Source organism: Xenopus laevis, chromosome 9_10S, assembly GCF_017654675.1.
Source record: "Xenopus laevis strain J_2021 chromosome 9_10S, Xenopus_laevis_v10.1, whole genome shotgun sequence".
In the NCBI taxonomy this organism is placed as follows: domain Eukaryota; kingdom Metazoa; phylum Chordata; class Amphibia; order Anura; family Pipidae; genus Xenopus; species Xenopus laevis.
Window position 1 is genome coordinate 117,005,262 of NC_054388.1, and position 19,864 is coordinate 117,025,125.

Here is a 19,864-nt window from a genome sequence, read left to right on the forward strand (position 1 = left end):
CAATTCTACCCTGGGGTTAGATCAGTGATACTGTAACAAGTCATTATTCTCCTGTTCAATTCTACCCTGGGGTTAGATCAGTGATACTGTAACCAATTTCCCCTGGGGTTAGATCAGTGATACTGTAACAAGTCATTATTCCCCTGTTCAATTCTACCCTGGGGTTAGATCAGTGATACTGTAACAAGTCATTATTCTCCTGTTCAATTCTACCCTGGGGTTAGATCAGTGATACTGTAACAAGTCATTATTCCTGTTCAATTCTACCCTGGGGTTAGATCAGTGATACTGTAACAAGTCATTATTCCCCTGTTCAATTCTACCCTGGGGTTAGATCAGTGATACTGTAACAAGTCATTATTCCTGTTCAATTCTACCCTGGGGTTAGATCAGTGATACTGTAACAAGTCATTATTCCTGATCAATTCTACCCTGGGGTTAGATCAGTGATACTGTAACAAGTCATTATTCCTGTTCAATTCTACCCTGGGGTTAGATCAGTGATACTGTAACAAGTCATTATTCCTCTGTTCAATTCTACCCTGGGGTTAGATCAGTGATACTGTAACAAGTCATTATTCCTGTTCAATTCTACCCTGGGGTTAGATCAGTGATACTGTAACAAGTCATAAGAAGTCATTACAAGTCATAAGCTGCTGCCCCTGTCAGGAGGGAGTGTTGTGTGGAGGTGCTTATGGGGCATGAGTGGAAAGAGGAGACGACACTTACATACAGTCATTCGCTCCAATGGAGATGGGATTTGATGGTGAGTCTGGGATGCGGTGGGGAACCTCACACACGGTTGTTCTACTATCAGCCCTGTCTCGGCCTGCAAAGAACAGACGGGCCAATCAGAGAGGTAGATGGGAGGATTAATGCAAGTGATGGGCAGGAGGAGAAAGCTGCAATTCTACAGATCCTCTCATACAGCTCAGGTATTTGCATTAGTCCCAACAGGATCTAAGCAGATTCTGATCTGTAGCACAAGAAATCTGAAATGCTACATTCCCACCTGCGAGGGCAACATTGGGAAACGGTTCATGCTTATCCTTGTGGATATCGGTGTGGATTTCACTAAACCCTTATCACTAAGGAAAACACTAAAGCCTCTTCATTGTGGAAAATAATAACCCCTCATGCCTACACGATGTGCTAAACACTCTTCCATTGGAGGAAGCTATAACTGTGGAAACCCTAAATCCTCATCCCTATGGGAAAGACTAAATCCTCTTGCTTAGGGACAACGCTGATCTCTTATTCCTACAGGAAACAATAAATCCCCATGCCTGTTGGAGTCACTAAATCCTCTTTACATAAACTCCTAACATTTACCTCTACAGGAAGTGTTAACTCCAACCCATTTGGGAAAGACTCTACACTCGTCCGTTTCAGGGTTAAGGTGTATGGCTCGCACAGAATTTTGTCTAGCAAAGAGTTTTCAAAGAGATAAGTAGTGAAAAAGCCCTTTTAGCTAACTATGCGGGGTATGGCAGAGGCCTCAGTGATCCTCCCAAAATAAATGCACCTGGGAGAACGAGTGGGGGGATAATAAAAAGCACATGTGTCTTTCACTATACCTCAAACCAGGGCAAGCATTGGAAGCAGACAGCCCCCTGCAAGATATTCTCACCGTGCAGCCGCTGAGAAGACACCACATAACTGATGAGCGTGACGTCACTTGAGCCCCCAGATTCTAGAGGGATGGGGTGAACACGGAAATGCTCCAGCATGTCGAAGATGGTCTGAAACCAGAGGTGTTGGACTCGGCACTGGCCATCCTCATTGAGTGACAGACGCAGGTGCTGAGGGGAACACATGGGGGTCAGTGGATTGTATGCAAAGAAAACGGTTGGGTTCTACATCGTGAATAAGAAGACGACTCACCTTGGCTTTCCCTTGGAAGTTAAAAGTCAGCACATACTCCCCCCGCCGTGTTTCACTTTGTCGCACAAGGAACACCCCATGGCTGCTAGTGCCCCCGGCCAACACCAGCTGTGCAGCCTTCAGTCTTGATAGGGTGCCATGAAACCACTGATACTCAGAGAGGGGGTGCTCCCCATCCCCAGCTTCTGGGTCCCCCTGGAAGAGGAATGGCGCTGCACAAAGATTTAGAAAAAGTTAATGACCAAGGATTCAAGTGAAACAATCACCCTGCTTCTACCAAACTAGCCTACATCCCTCCCCCATGTAAAAAGTTACTGGCTGATCTGGGATGAATTGTGAAAGAGGTTTCTCCTGCATGTGCCACCCATAGTAGAAAGGTGCAGAGCAACTAAGGACGAGGAAATAGTATGTCCCCATGCAGAGCAGCACACATCTGCCCCATCTCTCAAAAGACTAGTAGTTTTATAAGATCATACTAGAAGTTCATTTTAAGCTTAACGCTCCCCTTTTATGTGTTTAGTGGTAACCCACTTAGTACAGGCCAAGATCCTACCTGCATTATCAGGGGTGTCAGGGAAGGGGGGGCCCATGGGATTCGGCAGCCTCTCATTGTCGTCAATAGGTGCCCTGGGTGGCAATTCTGGGGGAAGACGTTCCATGGAGTCAAAGTGTGAGGGTGTCATGGAAACTGAAGTGGGGGAGATGGAAGCCAAGGGGCGGTCAGAGAGGCCCCCATAAGCTCCTGGAGATGGAGACAAAGGTATAATTACTTATGGAAGGGACCATGGGTCTGTGTGTAAAGGAGCCTGCACAACTACACATACCACTAAACATAATAAAGCAAATTGCAAGCTATGTGAGGAGCAGCTTCATTACAGCTCTACATGTGCCACTGCACTACTTACCTTGGCAGAGAAGTTCACTGCTCTCACTGGGTATAAGAGGTAGATCCCGACTGCTTTCTGAATGGTTAATGTGAGGAAGGTCAAAGGTTTCAGGACCGGTCCTACAGGAGGGAAAGCAGTGGTGAGAAAGGGCACAGACATACAGAATGTACTCACTCTTTTATTAGCAGACCAATGCTACCCCAGGAGCTGCCCAACTCACCTAGACACCATGCAGTCCTCTATGTCAGACAGCCACGACTTCATCTGCAGAGCATCCACGGACTCTAGAATGTACTCACAGGAACTCTCCGTCTGTGGGAACAGCTGCATTAGCACAAGCCCTCACAGTGGCAATGACCCACACCTCAACTCATCGCTCTGTCATATACACTGGGCCAAAATACTTACTAAAAGCCAACACTTGGGGTACAAAAGGTGACAACAATCACCCACAAATCAAATCCTCACCTTCAGCACAAACGTGTTCTCTTTGTCTGGCATCTCCAAGAGCGTTGTGGTCCGGACATCCACAATGGACGAGCAGAGAATGCTGACCCGTGGCTTTGTGGCCTACAGGGGAAAAGCAGGGAAATAAAGATTGTGCACTTTACAAGACTGCAACATAAAGATCCACAAGCTCACATTAATGGCTACATACAAAACACTCCAGTCATCAGTTTACATACTGGGCACAAGAAGAGTTACCAAAGGCCGGTCACAAGCATAAGTGGCAGGGTGTTAGTCTATAGAAGGACCCCAAGATCACTGACACGGAGAGCTTCCTCAGTACACTTTATATAAGGACCCCAAGACCAGATATAATATTATTCTAACAAAGGGAATTAGACTGTCAGATATAATATTATTCTAATAAGGGGAATTACAGACTGTCAGATATCATACTCTGCTAATAAAGGGAATTACAGAATGTCAGATATAATATTATTCTAATAAGGGGAATTACAGACTGTCAGATATAATATTATTCTAATAAAGGGAATTGGAGACTGTCAGGTATCATACTCGGCTAATAAAGGGAATTAGAGACTGTCAGATATAATATTATTCTAATAAAGGGAATTACAGACTGTCAGATATCATACTCTGCTAATAAAGGGAATTACAGACTGTCAGGTATCATACTCTCCTAATAAAGGGAATTAGGGACTGTCAGGTATAATATTATTCTAATAAGGGGAATTACAGACTGTCAGATATAATATTATTCTAATAAAGGGAATTACAGACTGTCAGATATCATACTCGGCTAATAAAGGGAATTACAGACTGTCAGGTATCATACTCTCCTAATAAAGGGAATTAGAGACTGGCAGATATCTTACTCTGCTAATAAAAGGAATTAGAGACTGGCAGATATAATATTATTCTAATAAAGGGAATTAGATGCTGTCAGGTATCATACTCTGCTAATAAAGGGAATTAGACTAATTAGACTATCAGATATAATATTATTCTAATAAGGGGAATTACAGACTGCCAGATATCATACTCTGCTAATAAAGGGAAATAGACTGTCAGATATAATATTATTCTAATAAAGGGAATTAGATGCTGTCAGATATCATACTCTGCTAATAAAGGGAATTAGACTGTCAGATATAATATTCTAATAAGGGGAATTACAGACTGTCAGATATCATACTCTGCTAATAAAGGGAATTAGAGACTGGCAGATATCTTACTCTGCTAATAAAAGGAATTAGAGACTGGCAGATATAATATTATTCTAATAAAGGGAATTAGAGACTGTCAGGTATCATACTCTGCTAATAAAGGGAATTAGACTAATTAGACTATCAGATATAATATTATTCTAATAAGGGGAATTACAGACTGCCAGATATCTTACTCTGCTAATAAAAGGAATTAGAGACTGTCAGATATAATATTATTCTAATAAAGGGAATTAGAGACTGGCAGATATCTTACTCTGCTAATAAAAGGAATTAGAGACTGGCAGATATAATATTATTCTAATAAAGGGAATTAGAGACTGTCAGGTATCATACTCTGCTAATAAAGGGAATTAGACTGTCAGATATAATATTATTCTAATAAGGGGAATTACAGACTGTCCGATATCATACTCTGCTAATAAAGGGAATTACAGACTGTCAGGTATCATACTCTCCTAATAAAGGGAATTAGAGACTGGCAGATATCTTACTCTGCTAATAAAAGGAATTAGAGACTGTCAGATATAATATTATTCTAATAAAGGGAATTAGATGCTGTCAGATATCATACTCTGCTAATAAAGGGAATTAGACTGTCAGATATAATATTATTCTAATAAGGGGAATTACAGACTGTCAGATATCATACTCTGCTAATAAAGGGAATTACAGACTGTCAGGTATCATACTCTCCTAATAAAGGGAATTAAAGACTGCCAGATATCATACTCTGCTAATAAAGGGAATTAGAGACTGCCAGATATCTTATTCTGCTAATAAAAGGAATTAGAGACTGTCAGATATAAAGGGATTTTGTACTTACCAGAAAATCCTTTTCTAGTAGGCCCCAACTGTCAGTGCAAACGCGTGGGTTAATGTCAATCTCATCTCTGGAGGCAGGACAGAAGAATAAGACTCTTGACCCCTCCCCTAGTATAAAAGGCTCCACCTCCCCTTGCCAGTTTGTTTGTAAAGCTTGACGAGGTGGCGTATCTCAGTGAAAGGAGGAAATATGGTCAAGAGACAAGTTATTAACATATAAAGAATCAAGTGTCCACAGACCCATAGTAAAATCAGCCTGGGTGGGTGGGACTTATTGAACTGACAGTTGGGGCCTACTAGAAAAGGATTTTCCGGTAAGTACAAAATCCCTTTTTCTCTAGTCGGCCCTCCTGTCAGTGCAAACGTGTGGGACGTCCAAAAGCTGTCCCTTAATTCATGGAGGGTGAAAACTAAAAACTTTTAATTTTTACTGTAGAATTTAATAAAAACAGTGGAATTTCCCTATGCCAACAATAAACATTGAAGGAATACGGTTACTGCGTAGCTATTAAACAGTGAAGTCTTTACTGGGCAGCCTATAACACCAAGCGGCCAACCATGGCCGAAGTTAAAGCAAGGAAACATTTTTTAAAACTTTATCAATTGTTGATAAAACCTCAAGAGGCTGCCCTGCATATCTGATCAGATGAAGCCAAGTTGTACAAAGCCCATGAAGTACTTAGTGCTCTAGTAGAGTGAGCCTTGACTTGGAATGTTGTGGTTTCTTGTTAATTTCGTAAGCAAAATTGACTGTCTCTACGAACCATCTAGCGATGGCTGTTTGGAAACTCCTTGGCTTTGGTAAATTGTGGAGAATATCAGCAGCAGAGATTCTGATTTCAGTAAACCTACAGTATACTGGAATTGCACTCACCATATCTAGTTTGTGCAATTGTTTCTCTTTGTCGTTTTTTTTGACAGATGAAAAGATTTTTAAAAGATCTTTTCGTTATCGCGAGACCACGATTATCTTTAAAAAAAATCGTTTAAATGTACGATTTGTCCATCAACTAAAAAGACCATTTCAAGCGAGTAGCTGCCTGCTTGGCCCTACAAAAATAGATAGATTGCAATTGGACCTTTTTAACCTGGCTGATCAATTTTCTGACAGACGGTGGCACGATCGTTCGACTCCCATTAACCTCACGATAATTTGACGGATTGGTCTGATTGCACTGAAATCGATCGTTCACCAACGAAAACTCTTTGCGTCTATGGGGACCTTTAAGTGCAAGTCCTCTAGTAAAGCCATCTGTAAGGAATCTGTGATTACCTGTGTCGAATTGCTCATCCCTAGCAAATGTTTTTCTGAACACCAGGTAAGAGTTGTATACCATACCTTGTAGTATGTTTTTATAGTGGATGGCTTTTGAGCCTGGAGAAGTATGTATATAGCTAATGGTAAAAACCCTTTATGTCACAGTAGTTGGATTTTTAGATCCAGGCCGTGAAACTGAGCATGGTTAGATTGTGGTGTCTGGCCGGACCATGGATGAGGAGGTCCGGTCATAGAAGAAATCGCCACGGTTTGGACACTGACGTATTATTGAAGTCTGTGTACAATAATCTGTTCAGGCAGTCTGGCGCGAGGAGGATGGTTGCGACTCATTCCTGTTGTATCCTGCCAATTATTCTGGGAAGGATCGCACGTGGTGGGAACGCATACACCTTGTTGAAGGTGTATGGGATTACCAGTGTATCCGTGTATGTTGCTCCCGGAACTCTGGTCCTGGAGCAATAGTAAGGAAGTTTGCAGTCTTCCTCCGGGAAGGAAAACTGGATATGGCTGGGACAGTGTTTTTTGGTTATGTCATTGCCTTTGCTACCTCCAGCATAGCTAGACTGCTCCGTGTGCCTCCCTGTTTGTTGACAAAAGCCAGCGTTGTGGCATTGTCTGATTGTAGTCGTACTGGGTAGCCCCTGAGTCTGTTGGGCCAGCTGTGAAACACAAGGACTATCGCTCCTAGTTCCAGGATGCTTATTGGAAGTTGTGATATTTGTGTTTCCGAACGCCTTTGTAGAGTGAGTATGTGGTATACCGATCCACAAGTGAATTTGCTGGCATTGGTCGTAGCCACTTCGCACTCTGGTCATGTCTGGCTTTTGGACATGAGTGCACGCTGTGGGAAGCCTGAGGATGATGAGGGAGATCTTGGTGATTTTTGTCCTAGTGTTGGAAGGAGTGCATTGCAAGGGTTGCATGTGGAACTTTGCTTACAGTATCAGTTCTAGTGTTGCTACACTGTAAACTAGTAGCTGGAGTGTTCTACCCCTGATACTCTGTCGTTGTATAGGAAGACTGAGTACAGCTGTTGAACATTGACTTTTATCTATTCCAAGAAACAGTCCCCTGAGTGGGATGGCATTTGGAAAGTGGATGACTTACAGGATTGGAATTGGGTGTTCAGTTAACCTTGTAGGGGAACTGGCAGTACCTTGCTGTTGGCCCTCCTCATAGTAGGAATTGTCTCTAAGCAAAGAGTAATTTACTGGGGTAGCAGAGATATGTTACAGCTTGTATTTTGCTGTCTGTGAGTTGGATTGTCCATTGTTTTGAAGTCGAACATTAGTCTTGGAAATTGAATTGTTTGTAGCAGAGGAAGGAGCTCTTGTGTTGATTTATTAACCAGCAGTGTAGTTGCAGGAACTTTATACAGATATGTGTGTCGACTGCATTACGGACTGAGCTCTCAGGAGTAACTTGTCCAGGTATAGTATGATGTGAAGTCCTGTGCTTTGTATGTAAGCCATAACTGGTGGCAAGACATTTGTAAATACCCTCTGAGCCATAAAGAGCCATAAAGAGATCGAACGGATCAGTATTTCCTATGAAAGATAGACTATGTTTTTTTTTGTTTTTAAAACCTATTTGCTTGGTGTAGTCCAGTGGTCCCCAACCAGTAGCTCGTGAGTAACATGTTGCTCTCCAACCCCTTGGATGTTGCTCCCAGTGGCCTTAAAGCGGGAGCTTATTTTTTAATTCCTTGCTTGGCGGTAAGTTTTGGTTTTATAAAAACCAGGTACACTACCAAATAGAGCCTCAATGTAGGTTGACATTTCACATAGCGGCTACCAAAAGGCCAATAACGGCACTTATTTGGCACCCCAAGGAGATTTTTCAAGCTACTGGTGCTCCCCAACTCCTTTTACTTCTGAATGCTGCTCACAGGTTCAAAAGGTTGGGGATCTCTGGTGTCGTCGGGTTCCTTCCCATTGGGAGGAATGTACTCTTGCCCCCTGTAACCTCTTTAGAAATTGTGTCGCCTGACAAGTGAGGAAGCCATAAGGCCACTGTAGTAGCGGCGGATCTTGCCAATAGTCGGGCTATGTGTAATTCAGAATTTGCTAGGAAAGTGAGTGTAGTATGAAGTTTATCCACCTTTTCAACAATTTATTGTGCTTATTTAGGTGGTTGACACCTCAGTTCTTGGGCCCAGTGTTGCAGTACGTGCCAGTCTTGCTGCTGCCGTTGTTGGGCGTAGTACTGCGGCTGATTGTGCATACACTTAAGAGTTGACACATTTTTTTGTCCCTGGAGCCTTTAATGCTGCCTTCTCTGTTGGAGGAGCAGTTTGTTCTAATCGGCTTGTAATCACAGAATTTACTTTTTGGAGTTTTTTTTTCTCCTATTAGAATAGGGTAGGTGTTACAAAACCACTTGGTTAGTACTGAGCGATAATGTTACTGTGACCAGTCACAGTCTCATTGCCATTAAGAGTTGGTATACAACTCCAGTTTGGCAAAGGAAGTTTTGTTCTGTGTTGGAAACACTATGTGATTGTGATTCCTGGTGGTCTGATGTTTGCAGGCCAAATGTCGCCTAACCCCTCTCCTCTTTTGGGAAAGAGGTTTCAGGTTCAGAAGCTTCTGAAAAGATCTCCTGGGCCCTCCCTTTCTAGCATGTGGTGTATGCTGAGGGAAAGGGGGGTGGAGACAATTAGATGCCTCTGGTGGATTACAATCATAACAATAATTGTGTTCAGATTTCTTTGTGTATGCTTGCATTTCCTGCATGTCACCACTTTTTGTGCCCTTTTAGAGAATTTGGTGTCTGAACCGTCCTTTAGCTCCCTTAGGGAATCTGATCTTTCCATCGTTCTGGTAATATAGAGCTCTTATGGGGTGATGTTAACCCACTTGGAGCTGCAGAGCCATGATATGAAGCTCCTGTGTTTTGGTGCAGAGTGTAAATTGCTCTGTGAGCCTCTGCTGAACTTCTCTGGTGTGTGTATAGCAGTGAGAAGACTGCACAGTTGGTTGCGTTATAACGTCAAGACGTTTTGATGCCCGCGTCGGAACTATTGCCCATGTCGGCACTGACGCCTGCATCTAAAACAGCCTCCCATGGAAAAAAATTTGTCGCACAAATGCCACCAAAGCCAGGCACAATACTGGTTGCCCTTACATATAGGGGAGGGACTGTAAGAAACTGTAATTCTGTCTACCTTCGCCTTATCCAGTTACACTGAACGTGTTGGTCATGGGGAGTAATAATAGGTAGCTCAGCATACCTTTTACTCTAATACAAGTGCTGCTGAATGGTATTGGGCCTACCAACAGCATGGAGTGCACGGATTCCACTTACTGTAATGTAAGCAAGGAGGAAATGACTAGCCTTTGAGTCTGGATGCCATCCGCTCCTTATGCAGCCTCCAGGGCTGAAGTGCTTCGGGTGATTCCACCTGCTGCACAACGCACTGCAAGGAGGGAAAGTCACCATACGTTGGGAGACAGCACAGCATGTCCCCATACTCCATGAATAACTGCAGATTGCAGTAATCTTCAGGCGATTCCACTTGCTGCACAACGCACTGCAAGGAGGGAAAGTCACCATACGTTGGGAGACAGCAAAGCATGTCCCCATCCATGAAAGTACACATCAAAAGCTAGAAAAAAGAAATTAAGTGAGAAAGAAAACTTTTCTGTACTTTACCTACGAGGCAGGACAAAGAACTGGCAAGGGGAGGTGGAGCCACACCTTATATACTAGGGGAGGGATCAAGAGTCTTATTCTTCTGTCCTGCCTCCTGAGACGAGATTGACAGGAGGGCCGATTAGAGAAAATATTATTCTAATAAAGGGAATTACAGACTTTCAGATATCATGCTCTGCTACTAAAGGGAATTAGGGACTGTCAGATATAATATTCTAAGGGAATTGGAGAATGTCAGCTATCATACTCTCCAATAATGGGAATTAGAGACTGCCAGATATCATATTCTGTTAATAAAGGGAATTAGAGTCTGTCAGATATAATATTATTCTAATAAGGGGATTGGAGACTGTCTACTATCATACTCTGCTAATAAAGGGAATTAGAGACTGCCAGATATGACATTATTCTAATAAAGGGCATTGGAGAATGTCATAATATTCTAATAAAGGGAATTAAAGACTGTCAGATATCTTACTCTGCTATTAAAGGGAATTAAAGACTGTCAGATATCATACTCTGCTATTAAAGGGAATTAGAGACTGCCAAATATCATACTCTGCTAATAAAGGGAATTAGAGACTGTCAGATATGACATTATTCTAATAAAGTGCATTGGAGAATGTCAGATATAATATTCTAATAAAGGGAATTAAAGACTGTCAGATATCTTACTCTGCTATTAAAGGGAATTAGAGACTGCCAGATATCATACTCTGCCAATAAAAGTGATGAGAGTATATAAGAGCACTATATGAAGTGGTTGAAAATGATCACAGTAATATGCAAAGAGAAGGGCTAAGGGGTAACAGTAAATCTGCAGTGTGGGTAAGAGGAAAGTGAGTGGGGCCTCACCTTAGGAGGAATGTAAAAGTCCAAGAGGTAACCTTCTGTGTGATCTCCCCCAGACTTGCGCAGAAGCAGTCGGCACTTCTGCCACCTGGCCCGGCTACTGTTCACTTCCTCGGCCAGCACAAAGTTCAGGACCCCTTCCCGCCTCACATCTCTCAGCTCTGTTCTATGGGGGGGTGGCCGGCTCAGCCGTAACTTCTCAAATCTATGAGTCCACCTTTCCCCGGTGGTCCTGCTGGCTGAAGAATTGCAGTTGCTGTTGGCTCCAGTGGTCTCCTCAGTAGGAGACTCCGCTGAGCTTTTCCATTGCAGAATGCCCCTCACACTGCCCCGTACACTTCGACTGACATTGCGTAAAGAGAACCTTTTCTTCAGCCGTGGCTTGGCGCTAGTTGAAGATGTGGACACGTCCTCTGAACTGTGGGACTGGCTGCTTGAGAGTCCAGAGGTAATACCAGAGGAGTCTTGCCTGGGCTGTGTCTCTACTGGGGAAGCCAGGGAAGAGTCACTACAGGTCTCAGACAAGTCCCGATTAGAGGACTGGACTCCAGTAAAAGGGGCAATACTGCAGCGGGTTGGAGAAGGGCCATCAGAAACTTGGCTCTTGTTCACTTCTGTCTCAAAGTGCTCCACAAAATGCTCCGCAAACCTTCTGGAGAAGCTGCTTTCTGCTCCTGGCGTGGCATACTGCGGGTTCTCACTGAGAAATGTCCGAAAGCGTTGGGCAAAGTCCAAAGCAGCAGCATGAGCGTGGATCTCGCAGAACTCCTTCCAGTTGGGCGAGGGGGAACAGCAGGAGCCCTCTGGGGGGATGCTGCCATTCATCATGAGGGCACAAGCCAAGTCAGCTGCCAGGAGACAAACACATGGGTCAATAGTGCTTGGCCATCAAACTTCATTTGTGGGACAGTTATTAGCGTTAAACTCAATAATTTCTCCAAGGCATGCTAGTAGGTAAAAAAATATATTTTATTCACATCAATAGTTAAAAGACATGGATAGTATCCCCTCTAATGCCTAACGCGTTTCATGCTTACCCAGCACTTAGTCATAGGCAGAATCCTGCTCAGATTCTGCTCCCAATTTGATTCTAATAGTCAGTTATTAACTCAATTATGAGCCCTAAGTAATATCTCATTCATGGAACATATATTTCATTTAGAGGGGGAATTGTGATTTTAGTTGATCCCCAATATCTGAAGGAAAGTTCCCCAAAAACTGGCCCAGCCTGGTAGATAATGAATACAGGTAGGCCCATAAACAGACAGAGACAACTTTTTTTTCTAATTTTGGTTCTGTACATGACCACAATGTATTTTAAATGAAACAACTCAGATGCAGTTGAACTGCAGACTTTCAGCTTTAATTCAGTGGGTTGAACAAAAAGATTGCATTTAAATGTGACAAACTAAAGCCTTTTTTTAACACAATCACTTCATTTCAGGGGCTCAAAAGTAATTGGACAAATGAAAAAAGTGAAAATAAAATGTTGATTTCTAATAGTTGGTTGAAAATCCTTTGCTGCAATGACAGGCTGAAGTGTTGAACTCATGGACATCAGCAGATTGTGGGTTTGCTCCTGTTTAATGCTCTGCCAGGTCTTTACTGCAGCCGCTTCTTTCACTTGCTCTTTGTTTGTGGCCTTTCTGTCCCAAGTTTAGTCTTCAACAAGTGAAATGCAGCTCAATTGGCTTCACATCAGCTCAATATTCCACTTCTTTGCTTTAATAAACTCCTGGGTTGCTTTGGCTCTATGTTTTGGCTCATTATGAGACGCCTCCCAATCAATGTGAGTGCATTTAGCGGGAGCAGAGTGTCTCTGAAGAGCTCACAATTCATTCTTGTGCTTCTGTGTCACATGATGGATAAACACTAGTGTCCCACTGGCAGCCATGCACCCCAAGCCATCACACTGCCCCCCAAATGTTTTATACACAACTGTGCTATGCTTTGGATCATCAGCTCTTCCCAAGCCTTCTCCACACTTTTTTACTCTTGCCATCATTCTGCTAGAGCTTCATCTTGGTTTCATCTGTCCAAACAATGCTTTTCCACAACTGCGCTGCCTTTTTTAGATGTTTTTTATCAAAGTCCAATGTAGCCTTTGTATTGTTGGTGCTTATGAGTGGCTTGTACCTTGCAGTGCCCCCTCTGTATTTACTTTCATACAGTCTTCTCTTTATGGTAGACTTGGATATGGAGACTCTACCTCCTGGAGACTGTTCTTCACTTGTTTGGCTCTTGTGAAGGGCTTTCTCTTCCCCATGGAAATGATTCTGAGATCATCCACCACTGTTGTCTTCCGTGGACGTCCAGGTCTTTTTGTGTTGCTGAGTTCACCAGTGATTTCTTTCTTTCTCACCATGTACCAAACTGGAGATTTTGCCTCTCCTAATATTGGAGCAATTTCTCGGATGGGTTTTTTCTGTTTTTGCAGCTTAAGGAGGACTTGTTTCACCTGCATGGAGAGCTCCTTTGTCCTCATGTTGTCTGTTCCACATACACCCCCCCCCTCAAATCAACTCCAGGGCTTTTATCTGCTTCATTGATAATGACATAACCAAGGAATTGCCCCACCTGCCCATGAAATAGACTTGGACTCAATTGTCCAATTACTTGTGAGCCCCTGAAATGAAGTGATTGTGTTAATAAAAAGGCTTTAGTTCCTCACATTTTTATGCAATCTTTTTGTTCAACCCACTGAATTTTATATATATATATATATATATATATATATATATATATATATATATATATATATATATATATATATATATAGAGCACTGCGTATCTTGACAGGGCTATATAAATAAATGATGATGATATATATATATATATTTATATTATAGCAGGGTTTTTACATTGAACACACAGTGGTGGATACAGGAGCTAGAGGGTCTTGCTTAATAGAGCTTGCAGTCTAAAGTGAGGAAGGCATAAAGCATCAGATCCATAAATCAAGCAATATGTGGGCTAATTACTTATCATTTAGCAGGTCAGCAAATCACTAGAGCAACAGAGAAACCTTTCCAATGAGTGGCCCATCATAGAAACATAGAGATAGAAGGAATGATCTATATAGAAGAGTTAGCTCCTATAGGTTACTGCCTGCTGAGTGCCAATAAACACAAGGAAAGTCTATATTTTTCATTTGATCTAACTGATTCCTCTCAATGAATTAAGATTAAACCAGTACATAGAAGACATGGTGTGAAGCCATGATGCAGTACAGAGGTCAGTACCATGTGCCTGTTACCAGCAATGAATATGTGCCAAGAATTTGTGCTGTGGGCAACTCTTAGCCAGCAAGTCTGACTCACCAGAGCACAAGATTTATTGCTGATAACTTCTATTAATCATGCACAAGTGCTTTCACTTGTACTGGCCGTGAGGTCTGTGGTGTGTGTATGGAATCACAATGACGTATGCAGGGTTACCTATACAGCATTCCAGCATAAACACTCCATTCATGCCCCTATGAGTACTTGTGATGATACACAAAACGCGTTGTGGTTTTTTTTTTTGAGAAATAAAGCCATTTTAAAAGCCCCGCTGTCTGCTGATCCGTGAGAGTGCGTGCAACATTGGAATTTCATTGACTAATGTGTCACCCAAAGCTGTGGGTTTGGGGCGCTTCACCCGGACCAGGGGTTTCATATACCTGCATATAGAGAATGACAGTGAACATACACTGATAAAGAGAAAAGTCCAGGGAATTTGCACCTGGGCCGGCCCAGTTAAGGTGGCCATACACGGGCCGATAAAAGCTGCCGACAGACCAAGTCGGCAGCTTATTGGCCCGTGTATGGGGGCCCCCGACGGGCTTTCCCGATCGAGATCTGGCCGAAAGTCGGCCAGATCTCGATCGGATGGCGTTAAAAATCCCGTCGGATCGCGGCCGCATCTGTTCGTTGATGCGGTCCCGCGATCCGACCGCCCGTTTGGCGAACGCTAGGATCCGATCGTTGGGCCCTAGGGCCCACGATCGGATCAGCCCGATATTGCCCACCTCAAGGTGGGCATATCGGAGGGAGATCCGCTCGTTTGGCGACATCGCCAAACGAGCGGATCTATCCGTGTATGGCCACCTTAATAGGGTGAGCAGTGCTATTAATTAGCCCTATTAAATTAACTTCACGGAAGGGCGAATTGAGTTTGAGCGCATCCAACTTATTATTATATGCTCCATGTTTGTGTAAGGCGTGTGTGTGTGTGTGTGTGTGTGAATGGGGGGGCGTGGGTTTAATTCTGTCCAGGTTACTGTCTAAAAAGAGTCTGTATGTTGTGTGTGTGAGAATGGGGGCATGGGTTTAATTCTGCCCAGGGAACTGCATAGAGTCAGTATATTCCCCCAGAGTTTTTCAGGGCCCTTCAGTGGCATTTGGCTTATTATTGCCAATAAAGAGCATGTGCCAGTCAGTACAGAGGAGCAGAGGTCTCTGCACAAGGTGATGTTCCAGCGGGGGAGAGAAGTATCACAAGAGGGGATATCATACAATCATATAAACATCCCATAATGACACTTTAAAGAAGACAATATTTACCTCCTTGTATTCCCTTGTCTTCTGCCCATCCTGCAGCAATTTCTTTTTGCCCAAGGCCCCCCAGTATTTGGTCCCTGGCTCCTCCTCGGTTGTGGCCCCTGAGTCCTCCTTGGTTGTGGCCCCTGGCTCCCCGCGAGTCCCAGTACTAGTGTATGTGTAATAGTGTATGAGCTCTGTGTCACAAGCCCAAGGAGCAGTCAGCCGGGGGGGGGAGCTTTGTCACCTCACAATGATATTTGGGGTATCCCCCCAGTTTCACTAATAGAATAGACTGGCTGGAGTATAAAGTGCTGCTGGGTTACCTAGGCAACACTACTGGGGTTGACATTGACAGGAGAATATTAGTGGGTAGTGTCTCCCCAACATTCACCCCAATGTTCCTGGTGGTGTGGGGGAGGGGCAGAATGTGTTTCCCTGGGGTTCCCAGATTGCAGCAGAGGCCTGACCGCTCCCTATAGACTGACAGACTCCCCTATAGACCCACAGACTCCCCAATAGACCCACAGACTCCCCAATAGACCGACAGACTCCCCAATAGACTGACAGACTCCCCTATAGACCCACAGACTCTCCAATACACCCACAGACTCTCCAATACACCCACAGACTCCCCTATAGACCCACAGACTCTCCAATAGACTGACAGACTTCCCAATAGACCGACAGACTCCCCTAAAGACTGACAGTTCCCTATAGACCCACAGACTCCCCTATAGACTCACAGTTCCCTATAGACTGACAGACTCCCCTATAGACCCACAGACTCCCCTATAGACCCACAGTTCCCTATAGACTGACAGACTCCCGTATAGACTGACAGACTCCCCTATAGACCCACAGACTCCCCTATAGACTGAGATTTCCCTATAGACCCACAGACTCCCCTATAGACGGACAGACTCCCCAATAGACCCACAGACTCCCCTATAGACTGAGAGTTCCCTATAGACCCACAGACTCCCCTATAGACTGAGAGTTCCCTATAGACCCACAGACTCCCCTATAGACCCACAGACTCCCGTATAGACTGATAGACTCCCCTATAGACTGACAGACTCCCGTATAGACTGACAGACTCCCGTATAGACTGACAGACTCCCGTATAGACTGACAGACTCCCCTATAGACCCACAGACTCCCCTATAGACTGAGATTTCCCTATAGACCCACAGACTCCCCTATAGACGGACAGACTCCCCAATAGACCCACAGACTCCCCTATAGACTGAGAGTTCCCTATAGACCCACAGACTCCCCTATAGACTGAGAGTTCCCTATAGACCCACAGACTCCCCTATAGACCCACAGACTCCCGTATAGACTGATAGACTCCCCTATAGACTGACAGACTCCCGTATAGACTGACAGACTCCCCTATAGACTGACAGACTCCCCTATAGACCCACAGACTCCCGTATAGACTGAGAGTTCCCTATAGACTGACAGACTCCCCTATAGACGGACAGCTGAGCACTCCCCACAGACTAATGGAAGGGCCAGAGAATGTGTGAGTGCGGCGCTACATGTCTGGGCCCATGTGCCAGTGAGGGGCTGAGGTACAGAGTCCGGGCCGTACAAGGAGCCCAATAGGCAAGTGTCCCGGTGTTTGTCCGCACTGGCTCCTGGGGGTCACCGCTGTCACGTGTCACTTCCCTGTGAGGAGGAAATAACGGGGGTCCGTGCAACGTCGCCGCCCCCACCACACTCCAGCCTTGTTGACTGACACAGTCTTGTCGCGTTCCTTGGGCTGCGGCCTGGACACAACAGCGCCTGCGCACTCCGCCTGACGTCACCACGGGCACCAGCGAGCTCGCATGTAAACAAGGCCTGAGCGTCTCCCGCGCACCATAGAGTTGAGCGCAGATCGGCCGCCCTAGTCCTTGTGCTGTGTGTGATTGGCCCAGAGATACAGAAAGGCGGCATTTGCCTGTGAGGAGAAATAAGAGCACAAGGGACGGCCAGTGTTTTTATTATAATAACACTGGCCGTCCCTTGTGCTCTTACTTCTCAAACAGTATTTTACTGGCAAAACATGTTTTCAGGATTTATCAGTTAAAAGTGCTGCTCTAGCAGAATTCTGCTCTGAAATTCCTTATTCACAAGAACAAACTGATTGTTTTATATTTCATTTTGGAAAGTGACATGGGGCTAGACATATTGTTAGTTTCCCAGCTGCCCCCAGTCATGTAGTAAATGTGACCCAGCTGTGTGTTTCCTTTCCTGTGTATCTGAAGGGACATTACACTACTCAACCCCCCTAGACTTCCACCACCCTCCCTCCACACTCCCCAGTCTCTCCTGTGCTCCTTCACCCCTGTCACTGATGAGGAATCTCAAAGCTTCTGGCCTCTTCTCACCTTACCACCTGCCGCTTGATCCAATTCCCTCAAAACTTCTCCGCAATACCAATCCTTGTCTAATCAAAGCCTTAACTCACCTATTTAATCTTTCCCTCTCAACTGGACTGTTTCCTTCTCAACTAAACATGCTCTTGTCACCCCCATTCTAAAAAACCCTCTCTTGATCCCTCCAATCTTGACAACCTCCGACCTATCTCTCTGCTACCTTTCATCTCTAAACTACTTGAGCGCCTAGTCTACAACCGACTTACCTCATTCCTCTCTGACAATAACCTGCTGGACCCCCTACAATCTGGTTTTAAGCCACAACACTCCACGGAAACTGCCCTGACTCGACTAACTAATGACCTCTTAACCGCTAAAGCCAACAATCATTTCTCACTACTAATACTGCTTGATCTCTCAGCCGCATTTGACACTGTAGATCACCCTCTCCTCCTCCAGTCCCTCCAGTCGCTTGGCCTTCGTGACACAGCCCTGTCCTGGTTCTCTTCTTACATCACCAATCGTTCCTTCAGTGTCTCCTACAATGGAGTATCATCTTCTCCCCTACCTCTTTCTGTTGGAGTTCCTCAAGGCTCTGTCCTGGGACCATTACTATTCTCCCTCTATACTTCCTCCCTTGGCAAATTAATAAATTCGTATGGTTTTCACTACCACCTCTATGCTGACGATACTCAGATCTATCTCTCATCTCCTGATCTCAACCCAGAACTCCTAACTCGCGTCTCCTCCTGCCTGTCCACTATCTCTACCTGGATGTCGCAGCGCTACCTTAAATTAAACCTCTCTAAAACTGAAATGGTTCTCTTTCCTCCAACTAACACCAGTAACATCCCGGAAGTATCCATCATAGTTAACAATTCCACTATCACCCCCTCTCCCCAGGCCCGGTGCCTTGGGGTTATCCTAGATTCTGCCCTGTCATTCACTCCTCATATCCAGTCACTTATTAAATCATGTCACTTCCACCTAAGGAACATATCCAAAATACCATCATTTATCACCCAAGACGCTGCCAAAATTCTTATTCACTCTCTCATCATATCGCGTCTAGACTACTGTAACTCTCTTTTAATTGGCCTCCCCCTCCAGAGACTGTCACCTCTCCAGTCCATAATGAACACTGCTGCGAGGCTCATACACCTCAGCAACCGCTCCTCCTCTGCCTCGCCATTCTGTCAATCCCTGCACTGGCTTCCGTTACCTTTCAGAATCAAATTCAAATTAATGACACTGACTTTCAAAGCACTTCACAACTCTGCTCCACCCTACATCTCTGAACTCATCTCTATATACTCACCCACTCGCTTACTACGCTCCTCTACTGACCTGCTACTCAACTCTTCTCTCATTACCTCCTCACATGCTCGCATTCAAGACTTTGCAAGGGCTGCACCCCTCCTCTGGAACGCTCTTCCACGGTCTGTCCGACTTTCTCCCAACCTTTCTGCTTTCAAAAAATCTCTGAAAATGCACTTCTTTCGAGAAGCCTCCCCTCACTCTGCTTAACTACCAAACACAACACCACATACAATACCACATTTCTCACCCACTCAATTCGATCTTGCCCACTCCCACACCTTGTGTATTACTCCCTTCCCTTTAGACTGTATGCCTATGCGTAGGGCATTCCTCACCTTCTTGTACCTGTATTGACTGTGATGTTTGTTACTCCATATATTCTATATATGTAATTCACGTGATGTAGTTGTATAATCACATTTACTTTACAGTGCTACGCAATATGTTGGCGCTATATAAATACATGTTAATAATAATAATAATAATATCTTTGCCCACACATGGACCTTTATAACAACCGCTCACTTAACCAATAGCTAAACAATGGCCGGCATTCACCACAACACTGTGTTAACCTTTA

At 44.3% G+C, this 19,864-nt stretch overlaps 1 protein-coding gene across 1 annotated transcript; it reads right to left on the reverse strand.

Moving 5' to 3' along the window:
• Window positions 1-707: 707 nt before the first annotated feature.
• On the reverse strand, window positions 708-17,449 carry sh2b1.S (SH2B adaptor protein 1 S homeolog). Its single transcript, XM_041579220.1, has 9 exons — window positions 15,620-17,449; window positions 11,079-11,923; window positions 3,240-3,341; window positions 2,992-3,083; window positions 2,790-2,890; window positions 2,438-2,626; window positions 1,885-2,096; window positions 1,631-1,802; window positions 708-829 (listed from the first exon to the last, which is right to left on the reverse strand). The coding sequence occupies exons 2-9, from the start codon at window positions 11,901-11,903 to the stop codon at window positions 726-728; spliced, it is 1,797 nt and encodes a 598-aa protein (XP_041435154.1). The 5' UTR covers window positions 11,904-11,923; window positions 15,620-17,449; the 3' UTR covers window positions 708-725.
• Between the last annotated feature and the right edge of the window lie 2,415 nt (window positions 17,450-19,864).